Consider the following 19,532-nt stretch of genomic DNA (forward strand, 5'->3'; position numbering starts at 1 on the left):
CAGTCCACGGAGAGGAACGCAACAGCATTTCATCCAGAAATTAAAAATTGGCAGGTTGGGAGCCCAGAATTTAACACATGCTGGTATTTTGCCCCAGGGTCGTTTTAAATGACTGAAATGTAGCCCGACCACCGACTCCTGATATAAAGAGAAAGCTGTTTGGTGGAAAGAATTGAATTGCATATAAAGCCGAAAGAACTCACTATGTAATTTTCAGTGCCTTTGCTATTTTGTTCCCTCCACCAAGTTTCTGAAACTATTAATATCACTGAACCATTACAAAAACCTTCAGGCAAGTCTAACTGCAAATAACTAGAGAGCTTCAATTAGATCTTAGACTATGTATTTCCGAACATCATCTCAATAATGCATCTTGAACCATCAGTTTCGCTTCCCATATCCCAATCAGCTTCACTTTCTGGTTCTCATGCTTGTGGATTAGGAGAGACATGGTTCTGCTGGCGGGGTTGCTGAATTAAAGCCAGAGTGCAAATTGCAGGTGGTTTAAGCAGGGTTCTGCGCCGGGAGGGTGGCTCTGGCCCGGGAGCAGGGGGACGGGGTAGCGCAGAGCCTGCAGCCGGTGGCTCCGGGCCGCTTGCCACCAGAGGGCAACGCAAAGGCTGCGGCACGGCAGAGCCGCTGGGGAAAGCGCCCAGCCCACCCAAACTGGGGCCCTTCTCACCCTGCCTTGCAGCAAGAACCCCACCCCAGGCTCTCCGGCTGAAAGCCCATTGTATTAATTAATAAGGTTATGAGAAAAATCTGCAAAAAAACCATCCGTTGGAAAGGAAGTAAATAATGCAAGTCATGAAAAGCTCTGAAGGGGACTTCCACACCAAAAACCCCCTAAAATACACATCTCCGGCTATTAGCTACCCAGCTAGCAGCATTTCTGAGTTTTGAGAGTTTCTCCACATGCAAAAATAGACAAAAAGTTACCATCTTCAGGTACAGAATACCTAGATGCCTCCACCCCTACAAAAACCCTTCTCCCTAATAGCAAAAGAACAAGCACTACCATACACACCAATGGACTGTATTTTAATTTTTACCACTAGATCTATGCAGCTCAAGAGTGGCGTCCAACTACTCAAAAGCCTTGCAAAAGACCTGGTGCTTCTTCTCCAAAGATATGAGATGATGAAACTAATAAACTACCATGGTTATTGGCAACAGGATTTGCACAGCATTTTGGAAATTCTGTGCTTTGTCCTTAACTGCACCACAATGATGCACTAGGGCTAACTCTTGTACGACTAATGAGCAACTTACAGCAATATTTCAGTGCTGGCCCGGGGAAATACTCAGATTCCTGTTGGAGAACATCGATCCTAAAAGCAGCAGGATAAATGTTTCCTATCCAAATCAGATGACAGACACCTCAAATATATCCAGAAATGTTTAAATCCACCTAAGTTTTCAAACCTTCCTAGCAAAGGATTTTAGTAGGTGGAAATAAATCCCTTAAGCTCAAGAGAAGGGCTTCTATCACAATTATTAACCAAGATATTGCTGACTGCCAGTTGCTCAGATGGCAGCTGATACAATACCCCATGTCAGCGCTCTGCTTGTGCCAGGACAGAGCCGTGCCAAGAAATAAAAGGCTCCACCCACGGCCTTCAGCTAAGATCAGAGCTGAAGCAGAGATAGCTCAGCTCACTCATCACAATGAAAGCTATGATTTGGTTTGCCTCTCTAGTCTGTTTTCTCATATAAAAAACCTCAAACAAAAACAACCAACCAAAAAAAATAATAATTAAAAAAAAGTGAGAGAAATACTGACAAATTTGTTTATGAGGAACAAACTCAGTTTGTTCCTAAACTGCTCTGGTCCCCTCCAAACAATGAGGGGAAGATGTGCACATCTCAATTCTACACCAGCTCAGCCACACTCCCTCCAGCTCCAGTTCTAAAATGGAAACAAATCCTGTGGGTCTGTTTTGCAGAGGCTTTTCCACTGAGCTACTGGTACAGCTGAATACACTAAGCACTTGGAAACCCTCAGATAAAATGATAAGGTGCACCATATACTCAATGTGAAAAGCAAGGGAACAAATATCTTCAGTTGAACCAAAGATACCAACAGTTACCAAGACTGATGTGTTCTACTATAGTGTCTGGAAACCTATCTGATTTGAGTAATCCTACTGTTGTGTCATTGCTTTTTCCAGGAAGAGAGGAGACTATTTCCCATCTCAGTGGTATAACAGGTTCCCAGTGCAATGGAGGGAATTGGACTTAAAGAAGCCCTGGAGTCAATCACTCCCATCCTGGAATTAGACCTGCTGTGGCACAACCAAACAGCCTCTCCTCAGCTCAATCCCACCTGTAAGCAGGGAGCACAAATATTTCTGCAAATTTTCTCCTATTGAGAAGGGAATCTATTTGAGATCTACAGGGCTGTGCAATATGTACAACCACCACAGCTTTAAGAAACTAAATTCAAGACTAAAAGAAAAAAAAATACTATTCTTTAGTATTTTTATTCTACAAAAACCAAAACCCCATGAGTGACACACACAATCCTCCTGCAGAGGTGTTTCATGTTAAGTAGTTAGATAACTCCAGGAGTTGCCTGGATAGCTTCCAACACCACCTAAATACATAAGGAAAACCTAAGGAAGACACTCCATTTCAATCAGCTGGGGAGGAGAAAAACCAAACCAAACCCAACCCCCCATAACTATTAAATTCTCCTCAAAAAACCCACCATTAAATGACCAACTCAAATCATACCACTGTGTTTCAAGCTTAAAAACATGACTGCTCTGCCCACTTTACGAGAGCATCCCTTCTGTTCCCAGCCATCCCAGACATTTGGTGAACAACACACCACAGAAGCTGAACAGGAGAAGTCAGTGCACATCAGTAATTTGCAAACACACACGGAATCACACTTGAAAAACAATCTGGCTTGTGTACTGGAGGAGGCAGAAGAGCCTGTGCCATTTTCACTGGGATGAGCTATTCCAGCAGGCACGCACATCTACAACCTTTAGGTTCACAGAAGCAGCACAGTTTTAAGAGCCATACTCTGTAAGGCTGCAGGTCACATTTCACTGAGCCACAATACTGTTGAACACAGCAAAACCTCATGTTCAAGTTAAAGTCCACATACGCAAGCATTTGTGGGCTCAGAGAATGAGACAAATTAATGAAAACCAATGTGAAGGTGAGTTTCTGTCCACCCACAAGGGCTGTAAGCTTTGGAGTTGTCTTGTCCCTCCAGCTGTAATAGTTTTCTGTTTTAGATAAACTTTGAGTTTTGCCCCTTGGTTCATTCATTAAACTCAGCAAGAAGTGTTTTTCAGCCAGGAGCAGGGTGTCTTTTAAAACAAGCACAGCCCAAAGCAGGAATGCCTGTAATTCCTGACTCCTACCACCTGCCACAGGTTCACATAAAAGACCTTGTCCAATTTGAGGATTGTCAGAATGACAGTGCATCCCACTTCACAGACATATTAAGGAGACTGGACACGCTACACTGTATAAGTACTTCTAAATATTTTCCAGTGCATACAAAAATAATATCCTTGACTTCCCCAGTGCAGAATTTTAGGCTCTTAAAAAAAAATTCTAAATTGGGCTTTTGAAAAAAGTTCTACTTGCATATTAAGCAATGGGTTTCTGAAAGTCAGACCACTTTAGAGTTTTCAGACTATAAAGCTTCCATTAAAAAAAAAAATGCCTTTCATAAACATAAACCACTTTCATTAGAGTATCTCAGCTATGCTCAGTTATTTTGAAAATTCAGACAGTTTAAAACAGGAAAGTCCAAGATCCACCCCCACTGCACACAGTCATTTCTTGATCCTGAGCTTGTGCTCACCTATTTATTTAACATATAATCTGAAAACATATAAACAAAAAAGAGAGGAAGGCATTAAAAAAAAAAAAAAGGAAATCAAACAACAATCTCTGTGAAATCAGAATACATTAGAACTCCATGATCTTAAAAGAAATTGATTCATAACCCAAACACTCAGCTTCCTAAAACTGAAAGAGAGGCCAAGAGTTTCCTACGGTCTCCTATTACCAGCTGGACAACAGAATGTCAACAAAGATCTGAAGAGCCATAAAGTACAGACAAATCAGAAAAACACCACCTCACATTCCCAGGAGATGTAAACATAACTGAATACAAAGACCTGCATCAGAAAAACCAGGAAAAGACTGCAAGATTTCAGCAAGGCTTTTTTTTTTGCCTGATTTCAGTGGCTGAGAACAACTGTAAGATCCTAGCTTGGTCAGCTGCCCAGAAATCCTATGTACTACGTTTGTGCAACAATACTGAAAAGTTGGATAAAAAAATAAAAATAGACCTTTAAAAATGAAGAGGAACCAATTAAAATACAAATTGGGAGGAGCAGCAGGGGCTGGAAAGGAAAACTCCAGTAGTTCATTAAAGCTGCCTTGTTTCTTAAACTCTTTACTGGACAGTAACCATTGATGTTATCAGCCATTTCAGACATGCAGCATTTTATTGTGTTGAGAGGGCAGCTTAGCTGGACAGGATATCTGTGTGTCATCCACAGTGAAAGGCTGCAGGCACAGTAACCACCAAAGTATGGCCAAAGGGCATAAGGACAGTGAATAACCAGGGTCAGAATAGAACCAGGAACTGAAGTTAGCTCCCAAATTCATCATTACGCTCAATAAAATCTGAATGCATCATCTTTTAGACATGAAAGTAAAATACTCCAGCTAAGAAGCATTTTAGTCAGAACAAGAAATTCAGATCATCTGCAAGTTAAATAAGTCATGCAGTTAAACACACAGCAAAAAAAAAGAAAAAGGAAAAAAAAAAAGCCACACACATAAACCCCCCACACCCACTCTTTGAAGCATGGTGCAACTATGGAATATAAGAATTCATAAGAAGAGTTATAGGAGGGCAAAGGGCAGATTAAAACAAGTTAGAGCAAGCAGAGGAAAAGGGTTACACAGCAGCATCACAGTGCTTATAGATTAAAAGGGATATCTACTGGATTCTCTAATATTTGTTTCTAATTTTTCTAAATTCTAAATTTCTTCTGTCCAAATCAAGCAAGACGACTCCTGGATGTTGTTCCCAAAAGCCTGGACACCAAACAGCACACTGAAAAACTTTCCAGACTGAGGGTGGGGGGGTGGGTTAGGAGGACTGGATGCCAAATTCCGATTAGATCCCAACTGCAGAGAACAAAAGGAGGCAGTGCTTTGCCTTCCAACTCTACTTTTTTGTATGAAAGCAGCTCCTGGCCTGCACCAAGCTGGCATTGCCTGAGCCCAAGGATCTGCTGGGGGGTTCAGTACAGCAGGATACACACAGGCAGGGGACCCCCCTACCTCCCTTGCCTCCATAGTTCATGTCAGACACAGCTTCACATCACTACTGCAGCCTTCTCAGAGGCAAGCAGGAACTTTATATGGCATTTTCCAAAGATGCCAGGCTGTGCACACATAAAACCCAAAAGCTGGTCTTTGAGAGAGGTGGATGTGAATGTACATAGACACAACATGCATGCAAAGACACAGCTCCTTCCACAGTGATTTCACTCTATCAGCTTTACAAACATCAAGAATCTTCTGCTCAACTATTAAAATCACTTTGCCACATATTCTGCACATGCAGGATTTCCAATGGGCTCCCTGGCATGGGGCCTCCAATGTCTAACAGCAAAACTAAACCCAGTTTCCAGTACTTCCCTCCCTGTCCAATACTACTGACTTCAGCAAACACCAGGACACATGGTGCCACAGTCACTTATGCAAGACACAGCTTCAGAGATTTACGTTTGAGGTATTCAGCTGCACAGACCTTTCCCTGTCCAGACAGAAAGGCGTTCTTCCAGATTTTTGAGTAACAATATACCCACTAATTTCCATCTGATACCACATTAAACTCCCTACCCCTCCAACTTGAACATTTACAATTCCTTTCAGACACAAAACACAGCGGACTGACCAAGGCTCATCTCAACAACTTTCCCACCTTAGCATCAAGCAGTAGTTTCCTGTTTCCAAAGTACTGGTGACACATAGCCAGTGCATGTTCTGGTTTCCTTTTAAAGAACTTCTTGCACACTTTCCTGCTGCTGAAAGAAGGTGGAGGGAAATTTACTCATCTATTCAATTCTAGTTGGTCACCACCAGCACCCCTAAGGGAGCCAATTCTTTGACTATGGATGAAATCCAGAGTAAAACTGCAGCAGTGAGAAATCACAGTAGAGGACTGCAGAGGCTACTGAGAATCTCAGAGACACAACTTAAATCTGCAGAATACAAGTTTTACAGAGCACTCAGTCGGAACTTTATTATTTTTCTGAGCCATTACTCCCCAAAAAAAGACTTCTGTGATTCCCAAAGACACCATGACATTACCTAAAAATGCCAAAACAAACAAGCAAAATGATTAAATATACTTTTTAGTCATTTCTCATACAGCAGAGAGATCCAGTTGCTGACTCAACACCTCTCTTGGCATCCACCTATTCCTATTGTTCTGCTCCCCTTGGCTGCCGAGGCGCCGCGCTCCAGCCCTGTGCATCATCCCCTGACACAGCTGGACCACGGCTCTGCAGCACAGGGATTTCTGCCTCAGCAGCACAGCCAAAAAACCCAGCACCTCCTCCCCTCTCCCCAAAGCTGGCAAGATTCTTTGTATTTACTTCCTAGATGTGGATTAAAACTGAAAGATTCATATCTGCTGAGACACAATCCTTCCCTTTCATTCCCAGACACTACCCCACCATAAAATATTTCCCCTTCCCTCCCTAAACTGGGCGTTTCCTCCCACTTTCTTGCCCTTGGTAAAAACATTCATCTTCTTGCCATCTTGAGGAAGTTGGACTCGTCTCAAATTTCACCAGGTCCCCTTGTATACCACTTCCCAAAGTCCTTGGGGGGAAGTTTAATCCGGATCCCAACTCTGGATTCGATCCCAAGAGGCTGCTGGGCTCCAATCAATGCATTAATTTTCAAGCATGCTCAGCCTTGCCACTTGGGTCCACTTCCAAAGTGAGCGGACGACTGAGCACAAGCCCAGAAACACATCACACCTCAAGCCATCCACTCAAGATACTAACACACACATCCTAATTAAAACACAGCTCCTTCAGTTGTTCCACTAAGACCCCAGGTGAAACAGCAGTGGCAGGGGATTTACAAAAAATACAAGATATCACCGAGCGTTCTTGGATCCAGTGCCAATTGACTCAATCCTAGTACAAATTTAAAAAAAAACAACCCAAAAGGCACAAAAAAAAAACAACCAAACAAAAAAAAAAAACAACCCCTCCCCCCAAGAAAGCCAACCACCAAAAAGCTCCCCCCCACATCTCCCATGATTTTGTTGCTTGCTTGTGCATGGAGCTGATAACAATGGTCAGTAATTTCAAATAAAATCACCAAATTTAGATTCAAGTTTCCAAAGACGATCCAAGTTTACCTTGCCAATGCCAAGGACCTAAACCTTTCCTGTGTCTTATCTGAGACTTCCTGAACAGTTCTTTCTAACTATTTTGCTACTTATATCAGTAGCCTACAGAAGTAAAACCCTAATCACCTAAAATGTCATCCTGCTCTTTAGTCCTTGCTCAAGCAGCTAAGCTAACCCTGGACGGCCTCTCATAGGCTCTCCTTTAGAAGAGAGCTGAGATTATCACCCAAGAGACAATGTGTTTATAAGAAATAGTGCAGAGAAAGATCGGGGAGAACCTTTCTTGTCAGCAGCTCACAGCTAAACCATCACTTGCAAAGCCTTGTATCTTCTGGGCTGCTGTATAAAAAGCTTTGTGCCATGGTCTGCTCCTACTGAAAAGCACCTCTTTGATCCATCTGACAATTACAACCTCTTCTCCCAGCACTGCAAAGCTCTGATGGGAAGCTCTGGGACACTAAAGACTGAAAGATTTCTCAGAAATCATTGACTACTGTAACTGAAGAAGCCAAAACAAAATAGGGAGATTTTTAAGAACAGCAAGTTTATTCATTGGAGAGACCCACCCACATGCCTGACCATGTCTGAGCTCATGTGTCACTCTAAAGATCACGGCCTTGCAGAGTTGACAAGGGACTGCAAGGATCATGGCACCAAGGCAGCAGAGAATCCAGAAAACACATGAAAGGGGAAAAAATGCTGAACCTTAACACCCTTGGAGAGAAATTATTTTCCTCCTAATTCTACTTGATACCAAAAGTGACTTAAAACTAATCCAGGCCAAGTGGCACAAAGAGCCTTGAGCTCACTTCTCTGCTGGAGAGGATAGAGTGAGTGCTGCTGTTAGAGTACAAGAAGCTCCTCTCCTTTCTGATGATTTATGCAACCTTGCTTTAAAAGAGTTGCATTCATTTTATTGCCTACTCTGCACATTCTCAAGAGGCGTTGGAGGCAGTGCCAGAAAAATAACAGGGTTTAACAATGTCTAGCACAAATCCATCGGTGCAAGAGCTCCTTTCTGAAGCGTTTCCAGATTTTTTTTTTTCAGTGGGAACATTTTGTAAATAAAATTTTAAATTTGCCTTGAGCCAGGCAACACCCGCTTTTATTCAGCCTTTCACGATAATGAAATAAGTAGTTTCTCCACTAGTTATAATAATGCCTTCCAGAGGAAAAAGTGCAAAGCAAATGGTTTATACTCTCTCACATCCCACATCCACAGCTTTCCTGTTGGAGATGCCATGTCTTCTAGAACTAGTGAAGCTTCTGTCTCACAGTAAACAGAGCTGCAACTGGAAATAAACCCTTCCACACGGCATATCTTGACAAATGCAAACCAAAAGGTTGCCACTGGATAGGTTGAAATACACGGTAGAAAAAGTTCCTTTCTAGTGTTTCTCTATGCCCAGGGAGACAAAAAGAAAGCAAGTTCACTTAAAACCATTAGTTCATCACTTAAACTAGGTAAAAAGAAAAATAATTCCTGAGGGAGCTAGGAAATAGCATAAATGGGCTCATGTTCTGAAGAAATCAGAGAAATCAGGTGTTGGTGTCACTGTTGAAGATTCAAACCATCAGGCCCATAAAAATAACATGTCAAAACAGCAGTTCTAGTCCCTAAGGAAAAAACATTTTCAGACTATGGATACATACGTATATATATATATGGATAATTTCATCCAGTCTCAACCAAGGTCAACTTACAGCAAACAAAATGCATCACCAGATGCAACCACTTCAAGATGTAAAACATCCTGACCACACTGCAATGGCTGCACTTTTTCATCTCTCACACTGAAAAACTGTATTTTCATACTACAAAATATTTAATTTTTTTTTTTTTTGCCAAATGAAACAAGAAACTGATAAGATTATCTGTCCCTGATTTCATACTGCTTACTAGCCCTCCTTCTGACGATGGAAAATTGTAAGATGGAGCTGCAATTTCCAATCTGATGTCAAGTGTAATTACACGACGGCACAAACCCCAGAGCGTGTGTACACAACTGAGCAGTACCAACACTTCACACACAGCCAGACTGTCCTGATTTCTGCACAAGCACAACAGATGGTCCAATGTCATCAGGCTTCATTTTTGTGTGATAAAGCACACATTTCATTCTTTCCACCCACATGAAGGTTACAATCATTTGTTTCTGGGTTACACCCATAGCCTTAGACTGCTAAGGTCCCGTCCCTCCACCTAAACAAGGAGAGGATTTCTCTAGGCAAAATTCCCAATTCACTGCTCAATATGGGGGTCACAAAAAAAGTTTTGGTACCCTATGATAGAACAAAAGGCCATCCATGGCATGACAAACCTGCTGCAGTGAGGGGCTGGATGTTTACTGGAAGCATACTCAACTCTTGCCCTTCCCTGTGTTTCTCCTGCAGCACAATCCCCTTGCTTTAGCTGGGAGGGAGATGGGCACATGGCAAGAGGCAGGACTCAGCTTCCCACTACCCATCTCTCTGGTCTACTTAACCCTCTTCACTGGCAAACCCAAATAGAGCAGTAGCATCCACTGAGCCCCTTCAAACAAAAGATCAACACACTTCCAACCTTAGGCTTTTCTACCTCTGATTAAACCTTTGCAACTGGAACTCACTTTGAAAACCTCTTGGAAAAAAAAGAACCTGGTTATATAGGGCCTCTACAATCTTGCAGAAGACCTTTGCAGTCCAAGGATAAGACACATGCCTCTCAAGCTTGCACAGATGTCATCACACGACAAAAACTTTAATCCCATAACTGCAATTACAGCAAAATCGAAGGACGAATGTGCAAGAAGCATAGCTGGAATTGCAGGGATACATCAAGGAACACAACCTCCTGTGCATCTCTCTATTTCTTTCTTGCTCCTAATCACAGACTTGTGCCCAAACACCTGGGGTGTTGATACAATTTAAATAAAGAGAGGCCACTGGAAGGCATGGAACTCACATCTGAATCCTGCACAGCTCAGAGAGAGGTTTCCTTCCCCGGGGATTGGGAACTGTTTGCCTGCTCAGAGCCAGGAGAACTCCAAGATAGCATCACAAATAGGAAAACAGGAAAGAGGGTCAGGTTTAGCCAGAGCCTCCTTCCTTGAGAAAAAATTAGGCTTTATATAGCATCTATCCAAGTGTTTTCATCTTGGGGTAGGAGAAGATGTGGGGTTCAGAGGTTTCATTTCTACTGCACAGAAAATCCTTTCTTCCTGGTAGCTCAATGAGCTGCTCTCCTGGGCAGGGACCAGGCAGCATCCCTCAGAGATTGCTTCCTTTACCCCAGCTTTGGCTGAGGGCCACAGAGAATGGGCAGGAAGAGGGAAAGAGCCTTTGTCAAATGCAGTCATGATGACTATGTCATGTGGCAAAATCAGCCAAGGAAAGCCATGGCTTTGTCCTCTGGTAGTTCTTAGCCAAATCCAGGCAAAAAGCAAAGATGATAAGCCCCAGACACACTTTTACTTCACACCAATGAAGTTGATGCCTAAAACATCAGTTACATCTCAAACCCCAGGTTCTTTAACCTTAGACTAAGGTTTGTTGAACCAATATCCCAGATAGGCATAAGAAATGTTCACTAAGGAGGTCCAGCTCCCTCAGAACATCTTCCCAGGCCACCCCAGAGCCCCACATGCCTGCTCCTACAAAGAAAGATGTAGTACTCCTGCACCCAGACTACTACAGCTCAAACACATACATCTGAATTATTATTTAAAAGCTAAGAGGGAAAAGAAAAACAAAACAAAAAATGCACCTTTCTGAGGAGGCTATCCTAACCCTCAAAGATATTTGCAGCCATATGTATATAGCTTTTTGTAATTTTGAGCATGAAGGAATGCTGCCAAAAACCCATAAAGCAGTGCACAAGTTCTTTTAGTACAGAACTAGTTTCCCCCCCCAGCCCTCCCAAAATGATGATAAAAATCTTAACGGAAAGAGATTCTTTAATTTGTCTCCCACAAACAGCAGGAAGATCTTTGGGAAGGATGACGGATATAATCAAAAGTCATGGCAAATATTTCTTATCAGTGTTTGAACAAGATGTGTTTATTCTTTTGGCAATAATTTAATTTGATTTTAGCATGCACTCCAAGCCCTGCATCACCACTCAGCCAAACTGCAGAGAAACCAGAGTCCCTAAAGAGAGTCTCTATTGCTCTCATCTCCCCAGACAAGGATGCAGCAAACTTGAACAAGACCAGACAAACTTGCAGGTACTCTCCTTCACACCCAATTTTGTGCATGCTTCCTCACAAAAGTTTGTACACAACACAAAATTCCACACGTGGAGGTGAGGCAGGAAGACACAATGACATTCAAAGGGCTCCTGTTCATCAGCAACTCATCATCCTATAAATAACCAACCAAAGTCTCTCTCCTTTTCACATCTCCTACTCACAAACACACAAGAACAGATCTCCAGGGTCATCAAGTCCAGTGCTCTACCAACAAAGAGCTTAACTGTTCTTACAGCTGACCCAGATCAAATGCTGGGATAGAATAAGCTGAAAAAGTGGTTGAAACAGGTTCCACCTCCAGCCTCTCAGGCTTCTCCCATCTCTCAGCTTTTCCCAAGCAGATTTGACCCATTTGAGAGGAAGCCATCTGACCATGGCGCTGGGCACCACGCTCCCAGGCACGGGCAGCCCAGGGCCGGGGGCGATGGTGCGAGCTCGCCGCCCTGACCACACAGCCTGCACTGGGGCTTGTGCAATGGCCCGTTCCCAGGCTGGGAATGCATTCCCAGGGCGGAATGCACCACACAGCCAGTGTGTGAGGACGGCAGAGTTCGGCATCTGCCAGCACACAGCCAACATCCTATGGTGGCAGGGCAAAGCACCCCAACAAATGGGCTTGGGATGAGAAAGGACTCTCTACTCTTCATTTTAAAACTTGATTTTAATATGGGGGAAATTACTTCCCCCCCCTTAAATAAGGTCCATTTCTACACCCAGAAGCTAGTCCGTACTAAGTTTTTCATGAGTAGGTAGGTATGCCTGCCTTGTGACCAACAGCAATGGCTCTAAAATTCGAACTGCAATTACCAGCGACAACAAAGTGCTGCTTCTATTTGCACATTGAGAGCTTTTTATTTTTTCTTCTTTTCTGAGGAAATCATGCCAAAGTCGACTTCTTGTTTGGAAGCTTAAGATGGGTGAGGTTCATCATCACCAATATATTTTAATTGAGCATTAACAAGTGTCTCTCTCTCTCTTTTGAAAAAAGTCATTAGCGAGGCTGCCCTTCCTCAGAAACGAAGCCAAGTCAATGCTAATCGGGTTTTTCCTTCCCCAGAGTACAATGCTTTGCTGGATGAACCGAGTGCACCTTGTTCAAATCCAAGGAGGTAAGAGGGAGAGCGTGGGGGGGCGAAAAAAAATAAATCAGAGCTAAAGCCTTTTAAAAACCTCCCCTGACAGCAACAGTGACGAGTGGCATTTAAGCAGAGTGAGAACGCTCCTGAGCGCATCGCTTCTGACAGATGAGCCCAGCCAGTCAACCATAGGGACTCCACAGCCCCACCGCTGCTATTCAGCGAAAGTTGATCAGATAGCAGCAGACAAATAACACCAAGCAAACACTCCAAAAAGGGCTCTCTCCACATTTAAGAGTTTATAATTAACCTAGGGGAAAAAACAACAAAGTCACCCATTTGGGTCTCCTGCATGAAGGAACCACACACACAGGGGTTTGGGCTCCGGGGAGAGCACACTGGTTTCAGTATACCTCCAGCTCTCCCTGAGTCACAGACTCGCCATCCCAGGCGTGCGAGCCTCGAGTTAACTTCAACAGACTTTTTCCTCACCACCTGTCTCATACCCTAGCTACGCTCTCGGCCTTTCAATTTCTATTTTATTTTCTCTTCCAAGTGGCTGAGCTTCTGTCTGCACTGGGGCTCGTACCCCGTGCCCTCCACTTGAAGCCTTTTCTTCAGGAATACACACACGCACACAACACACACACAGAGCTTTGGCTGCTTTGCCACTCTGGCAAGTGTCAACACAGCTGCTGTCTCCGCTGGAATGTAAACCAATATTGTCGTTAGATCTCCCTCAACCCCTGGTAACTTCCTCCAAGATTTGCACAGCGTGTGGCAATCCTCTCCACTGCCACCTTACTAATCATCGACCCAGCTGGTTTAAAACCAACTAAATAAATAATTTTAAAAAATGAAATCAAAGCTGCACCTGAAGTTTGCGTCTCACTCATGCCCATGAAGTGCAAATGGCTGTAGAAAGCAAAATGCATCCATTGTACACACATTTATCTTCACATAATATGCTTATACAAACACCCTGTGTAAAATACCTTGCTGCTGCAAGTTAGAAGGCAAGGTATTAACAGCACCAAGTAAAAGAGGTATTGGTGTGGACGCTAACACAGCATTTTCAGCGGAGAACCTTTGTTTGCATTTAATTTTACTTTAAAAAGTAACCGAAGAAGGGATTTATAACACATTTCTAGTTATTTCCTAGATACCATCCACTTTAAACCACAAGCAGCAATTTTGGCAATAAAAGACTCGTAAAAGAGTTATAATGCAGACAACACAGCTAGTATTCAGACTGCTACAGGAATGCAATCTGTGTGCATTGCCCACCATAAACAACTGCCTTGCTTTGCTTCTCCAATGAAAAAAAATTACGTTGGCTGATCAGGGTTCCCAAGACAAATTCACTGTCCCAAACAAAGATTTGAAGTTCACTCTCAGATATTTAGATAGTTCACTCTTCAGTTATTTAGTCCAACAAACTTCTTCCCATTGAAAAATGCAAAAGCCTCGCAAAAACAAGTGTATATTCCGCACCTAACTTCAGGGGTGAAGAAATCGCAAGTATTCACTAAAAATAAAAATACATTAGCGATATCACAGCTCAAACCCAGAGTCCTTACCTCGCTATACTGGGACTGGGCATTGTTTTCCAGGTACAACATGTTAGCAGTCAAATTGATCAACGCTGCTGTTCTCTCTTCTGGCTCCAGGATTTTGACAAACACCTCCCACCCCCTAGAAGACCCTAAAAATATGTGATGCTACTGTGGAGATAACAGGACTCGGAGTGTGCCTCTCTGCATAATTGAAGTTTCCCTTATATACCTAACTATAGGCAAGGAGGAGGAGGTGGGGCTCTCCTGCCTTACCTGTCCAATCTGTCAAAGTGCCACCTGGAGTCCTCCACTCCAATGGAGAGAGGCCTCTCCCAGCTCATTAAGTAGTTAGAATTCCTTATCACCAATCTCTAAAAAGCAAAGGGAAGGGAAGGGGGGGGGGGAAATGGCCAAAAAAAAAGAGGAAAAAAAAAAAAAAAAAAAGACAGGCAGGGAAAAGAAAGGAAACAATAACTTTCCCTGTCACTTTTCTACAAGTTTGGGAACTCAAAAGAGCCATGGAATTGCTCTAAAGGAGCAGCTCCAAGAAATTTCTCCTATTTATTTTCTACAAAGATTCCAGGGCTGTTTTTTTTCTACATACAGGCTTTGCTGCTACCAAAAACCAAAACGTTCAGGAAGGGATTCAGATGCAATGCTCAACACTAGTGGTGGTACTAGTGCAGTAATGCAGCCAAGTATTTGTCTGCTGCTGCGTGCAGATTTGGGACAAAACCCCCAAGGAGCTTTTTGAGAATCACTGGTTCCACGCACCATAATTCAGCTACATTCTCTGGCACCTGTGTGCTCCTATCACAGTCAACAGGTCCTGTGTTTGCAGGGCATGACTCCAGCTACATTTCCCCCCCTCCTTTGCAGCTGCTTCAAACCTGCATCACGAGTGAAAAAACAAGTTAAAGACTGCAGCTCGCCCAAATGGACTCATGGTGTTGAATTAGTATACGGGAGAAGCTTTTGGGTGCCGCTCAGTAAAAACCGCCTGGACAGGACGCCCACGGCAAACTTTTCAAAAGACAGGAAGATCACTTAGCCGAGATCTGCAGGACAGATCCCCGCTGTGATTTTATTCCAGACAAGCAGACAAAGCCCGTGTGCTGTGTCCCGCACGGAGCCGCCGGAGCGCGCCCGGTGCGAGGTCGGAGCTGCGCAGGCGGCAGCCGAGCCCCGTGAGGATCGGCCGGGCAGCGGGATGCACGGCACAACAAAAGGCAGCTGCACCGAGCCAGGAGAAACAGAACACCTTTCCAAAGGGCTGGGGAGGGGGGAGAGAGGAAACCAAACATCCAGATGAGAGCGCGGCCCAGCCCGCCCAGCCAAATGCCAGCGCTCCGAACTTTGAGTTCGTCAAGCAGGGCTCCGCCGAAACGCAGAGCACGGACTGCCGGGGAACACCGAGCCTCCCGCTGCGGGGCCGAGCGAGCGACCACAGGGGCTTTGCAGGGAGGGACAAGGCTCCTGGCAGGGCTGCCACCCCCACGCGGCCCCAGAGCCATCCCCGCTTCTGCCCCGCAGCTTCCGCTGCTGCCACGCCTCGCCCCGGGCATCATTTAACCCCGGCTTCTCTGGGCACGCAGGGAGGGAGCCGGGCCCACGGGGACAGGGAGGCCAGCGGGCCGTGCTGCCCAGGGGGCTGCGGCTCCTGGGCTGCCTTCCTGGCACACTCTGCAGATTAAAGGACACTGCAAGCTCACCAGCCTATTCCAGGCTGGAGCAGGCAGCACATTCCTATGGCTGCCACTAATAAAACGGGGCCAAACCATCTTCAGGCAGGAAACGAAACAAGAAACACAGAGCAGAGGATTACGGTGTCCCCCTTCCCCTGCAGCAGCCCCTTGCTGCAAGAAGCAGGGGTCTGATGTAGCTCTCACCCCGCAAGCAGAGCTCACCGGAGCTGCTGGGTGCAAGCAAAAGGCTGGAAGAATTTCCAGCGCAAGGAGGCACTTCCGAGAACAGGCTGCAGAGAGGAGCACTGAGCCCTCCCGACCTACCAACAGCAGCAATATCCCAGCTCAGGTCGGGGCCACACACACACACACACCTTCAGTGCTCCTGAGCTGCCAGCAAGAGCTGCCGAGCACACAGCCAGTTTCTCACATCACAGGAGCAGCTCGACAGACCTCTGCCACAGCCCCCTGCCCTCCTCTCCCTTTTCCCCAGCACCACCTTAGAGCAGGGGCTGTGCCCGATGTGCTTATCTGAAATCACCCGATATGGGCACAAGCCAAAAAGCCACACCAGAGCTAATCTGGAGCTCCAGGTAAAGTTTGCAGGGAGCGGCCACAGCACCGTTAGCTGAGCAGGGCACCTCGCAGCACCACTGCAAAGCTTACACAGAGCTGGACATGAAGCAAGAATTCATGTCACACGTGGAGTTATGCTGTGCTCAGATAACCTCTTTGATCCCTAAATACTGTCAAGTTATTGATACTGGCCCATGAGTTCAAAAACTACGAAGGGGAAGGAGAAAGCAAGAGAAGGTACATACATAAATCTCCCAACTTCAGCAGGTCATTGCAAAAACCTCTTTCATAGCTATGCTATGAAACTCAGAAGATCCTCCTTTTCCAGGTCATTAACGTGGCATTGTTGTGTGAGTTATCTGACATCTTCTGCCCCACAGGTGGCTGGAGGTGGCTGTGGGTGAAGCAACACCCAGATACGGAGAGATACGTGAAAGTTTATCCAAATAGATCTGCATGTCAAACACGAGGAGAGGTGTATATAGCATGAATAAATTGACATGTCAGCACAAATCCCTGCCCTCTGTACACACAGCCCCGACCTGGCTGTGTTTCAGATGCATTACCCTGTGCGGTCACCTTGAAGCAGATGCTGGACAAGCGGCTTTTTGTAAATCACAGTCCAGGCACAAGTGTGTCCCTCTCATCACCCCAGAGACCCAAATTTTGTTTCACTGGCTTCAGATCTAAATGCACTCTCCTCGTAAGATGCTCTCTTGTCTCACAGGTTGCTGCCATGCCTCAGATATTCACACTGGCACCCGTGGCACAAGCAAAAAGTAAAGGCTTGAACCTTTCTACCTTATCACGAGGAAGAAAAGCTCCCAGACCCTCATTTGATTCTCTCCTTTTGCAGGTACAAAATTTTCATATAGATGAGCCTCCAACAACTTAACAGAAGCCAGGCAGCATCTCTGGGGTTTTCAGAGAAAAACATGATTTCCTGAAATACATATGCTTAAATGGCTGAGTCATAAAAGCAGGAGGACACCCTCACCCTCCTCACACTACACACTCAATTTTCAGCTGTGGGACAGTGAGTTATAATTTGTCTGAGCCTTCTGGACAGGTCTCCAAGGGAATCATCAACTGTAATAGTCTGAAGTAATGGCAAGACAATCTTTGTAAACAGAGATTATACTTTATCATACCAATTAGCCGAATCAGAAAAAGCAAACAGATTCAGGCAAAGGCCCTCCTTTCACATATTAACTAGAATTACTTCATGCTAAGGCCCGATGAATAAGGTTTAACTCTATTTTTGGAGTCCAACAAGCTCTCCCCCACCCCAAACAGAAAAAGAATAAAGTAGAAAAAAAAGAAAACAAAGCATCGAGAGAAAAGCCTGGCACTTATGCTCTGGATGCTCAGTTGGATTGAAATTAAAAAAGTAGCTCAGCCTCAGGAAAGGAAGTCTCCTTAAAGTAATTTACCTCCAATACTGTAGGAAACTAAAAATAATAATTGCTAGTTAGATTTGAAAGTTTCAGCTGCAACCCTCCCAGGTCTGACTCAGATATTCTAGAAAGCTTCTGGCAATGCTTTGTGGCTCCTGCTGGTATGCCGAAGAACAAAATAAAATGCAAACAAGACCCCTAAGTTTCCAAAATGAGCTGTCAGCCAAGTCAAACTGCTGATTCAGAGTCTTTGTTTGAATGTTCTTTCCCCACGTTCTTACATGGTTCATCCCAGCTCCTCTCACCAATACCATGGGCAAGTTCTCAATAACCCTCCTAAGTCACAAGGTAAGTGCACAAAATTGTGACAATTAAAAATGTCATTACCACAACAACTGCAGTGTTAATTGGAGATTGTGTAATGTCTTGTAGAAGGGGGGTGTGTGTGCCTACACACTTGCCTGTGTGTTAGGCAGTTCATGCAGAATTTCCTGCAGATCAAATAAAAAAAATCTGCTTAGACCTCTCCACTCATATAAAAATAGCATCTGGATAGACTGCGTCATCTCAGACTGTGACATTCACTTAACTCAGAAATGTTTACAAATGAGGACTGAGATAACAGGAGGAGGAGGGAAAAAATAGAACATAGTTTTTGGTGGATTTTTTGTTTCCTGTTACCTCTGAGTAACTGCTGAATGCTCAAAAAACAAGCCTCCGCCAATTGGCTTTGACCGTCTTTCCAGTGCAGATCCTACAGGGACAGATGTGTACTCTGTGATAGCAGGAAGCCAGGTTAAAGAGCAAAAAGAAATTACTTTAAAAAAAAAGAAAAAAAGTAAAAAACAACCTGCATTTTTGAAAACTCATGAGGAGCTGATCTTCACTGCTCAAACCACAAGGAAGAGAGGGAAAAACAACATAGTCCCTGAAACAGGGACTTTCCTCTTTTTTGTTTTTAATCCAACCATTTATGGCAAGACATTACAAATAAAAAAAGAGATGAGGTATAAAAGGCAGCATCCTACTTGCTGCTGACTGCTACAGCCTCGTGTGCATCCCAGCAGCACATGGAACTGCAGCTGATCCATACACAAGGGAGGGACCAGGCACCTCCAGCTCCTAGAGTAACTTCTCTGCTGCACCTGGGAGCACAAATTCCAACCTCTTGGTTGCCTCACCACTGACACAGGGACAGGTCTGAAGCCCAGAAATTCCTATGAAATGCACTCAAATGTATGAACCTTCACATTACAAACATCTGCAAGTGTTTAGTATTGAGGATCAATCCCTTCTTCTAAGGACTCCTAACTGCATTTTTTTCCACATTTTAAAAGTTCAGGGTAAATAGTTGGACTTGCCAAAGGCAGGAGAGCCCAGCTTCTAGCTTTGCCCATGGTGCAGGTCGGCTTCACCTTCCCAAGGAACATGCCCTCCCCAAGGCAATCGCCTGTCACAACAGCCCTGCCCTCCGACCCTGGGTAAACATCTGCACACGCTGCTTATTTGAGCTCCTACAGTCTCGTTATCTCCCCCAGAACACCCCTAGGGCTAATTAGAGAGTTAATGGCATCATGTCAAGAGATAACGCTA

The 19,532-nt window shown here is 44.5% G+C and overlaps 1 protein-coding gene across 17 annotated transcripts in view; it reads right to left on the reverse strand.

Moving 5' to 3' along the window:
• The window catches only part of TP63 (tumor protein p63), a 150,917-nt gene that overhangs the window by 52,819 nt on the left and 78,566 nt on the right, over positions 1-19,532 (reverse strand). Inside the window, exon 1 of one of the 17 annotated variants that reach the window (XM_023933042.2) lies at positions 14,306-14,479. The exons of 15 other annotated variants lie outside the window; for them this stretch is intronic. In XM_023933042.2, coding sequence (XP_023788810.1) covers positions 14,306-14,347 — 42 coding nt within the window. In that variant the 5' untranslated portion in view covers positions 14,348-14,479. Of the gene's footprint in view, positions 1-14,305; positions 14,480-19,532 lie in introns of those variants that run through there. One more of the 17 variants, XM_023933041.2, reaches the window with a different exon arrangement.

This window comes from Cyanistes caeruleus, chromosome 10, assembly GCF_971803275.1.
Source record: "Cyanistes caeruleus chromosome 10, bCyaCae1.hap1.1, whole genome shotgun sequence".
NCBI classification, from domain to species: Eukaryota; Metazoa; Chordata; class Aves; order Passeriformes; family Paridae; genus Cyanistes; species Cyanistes caeruleus.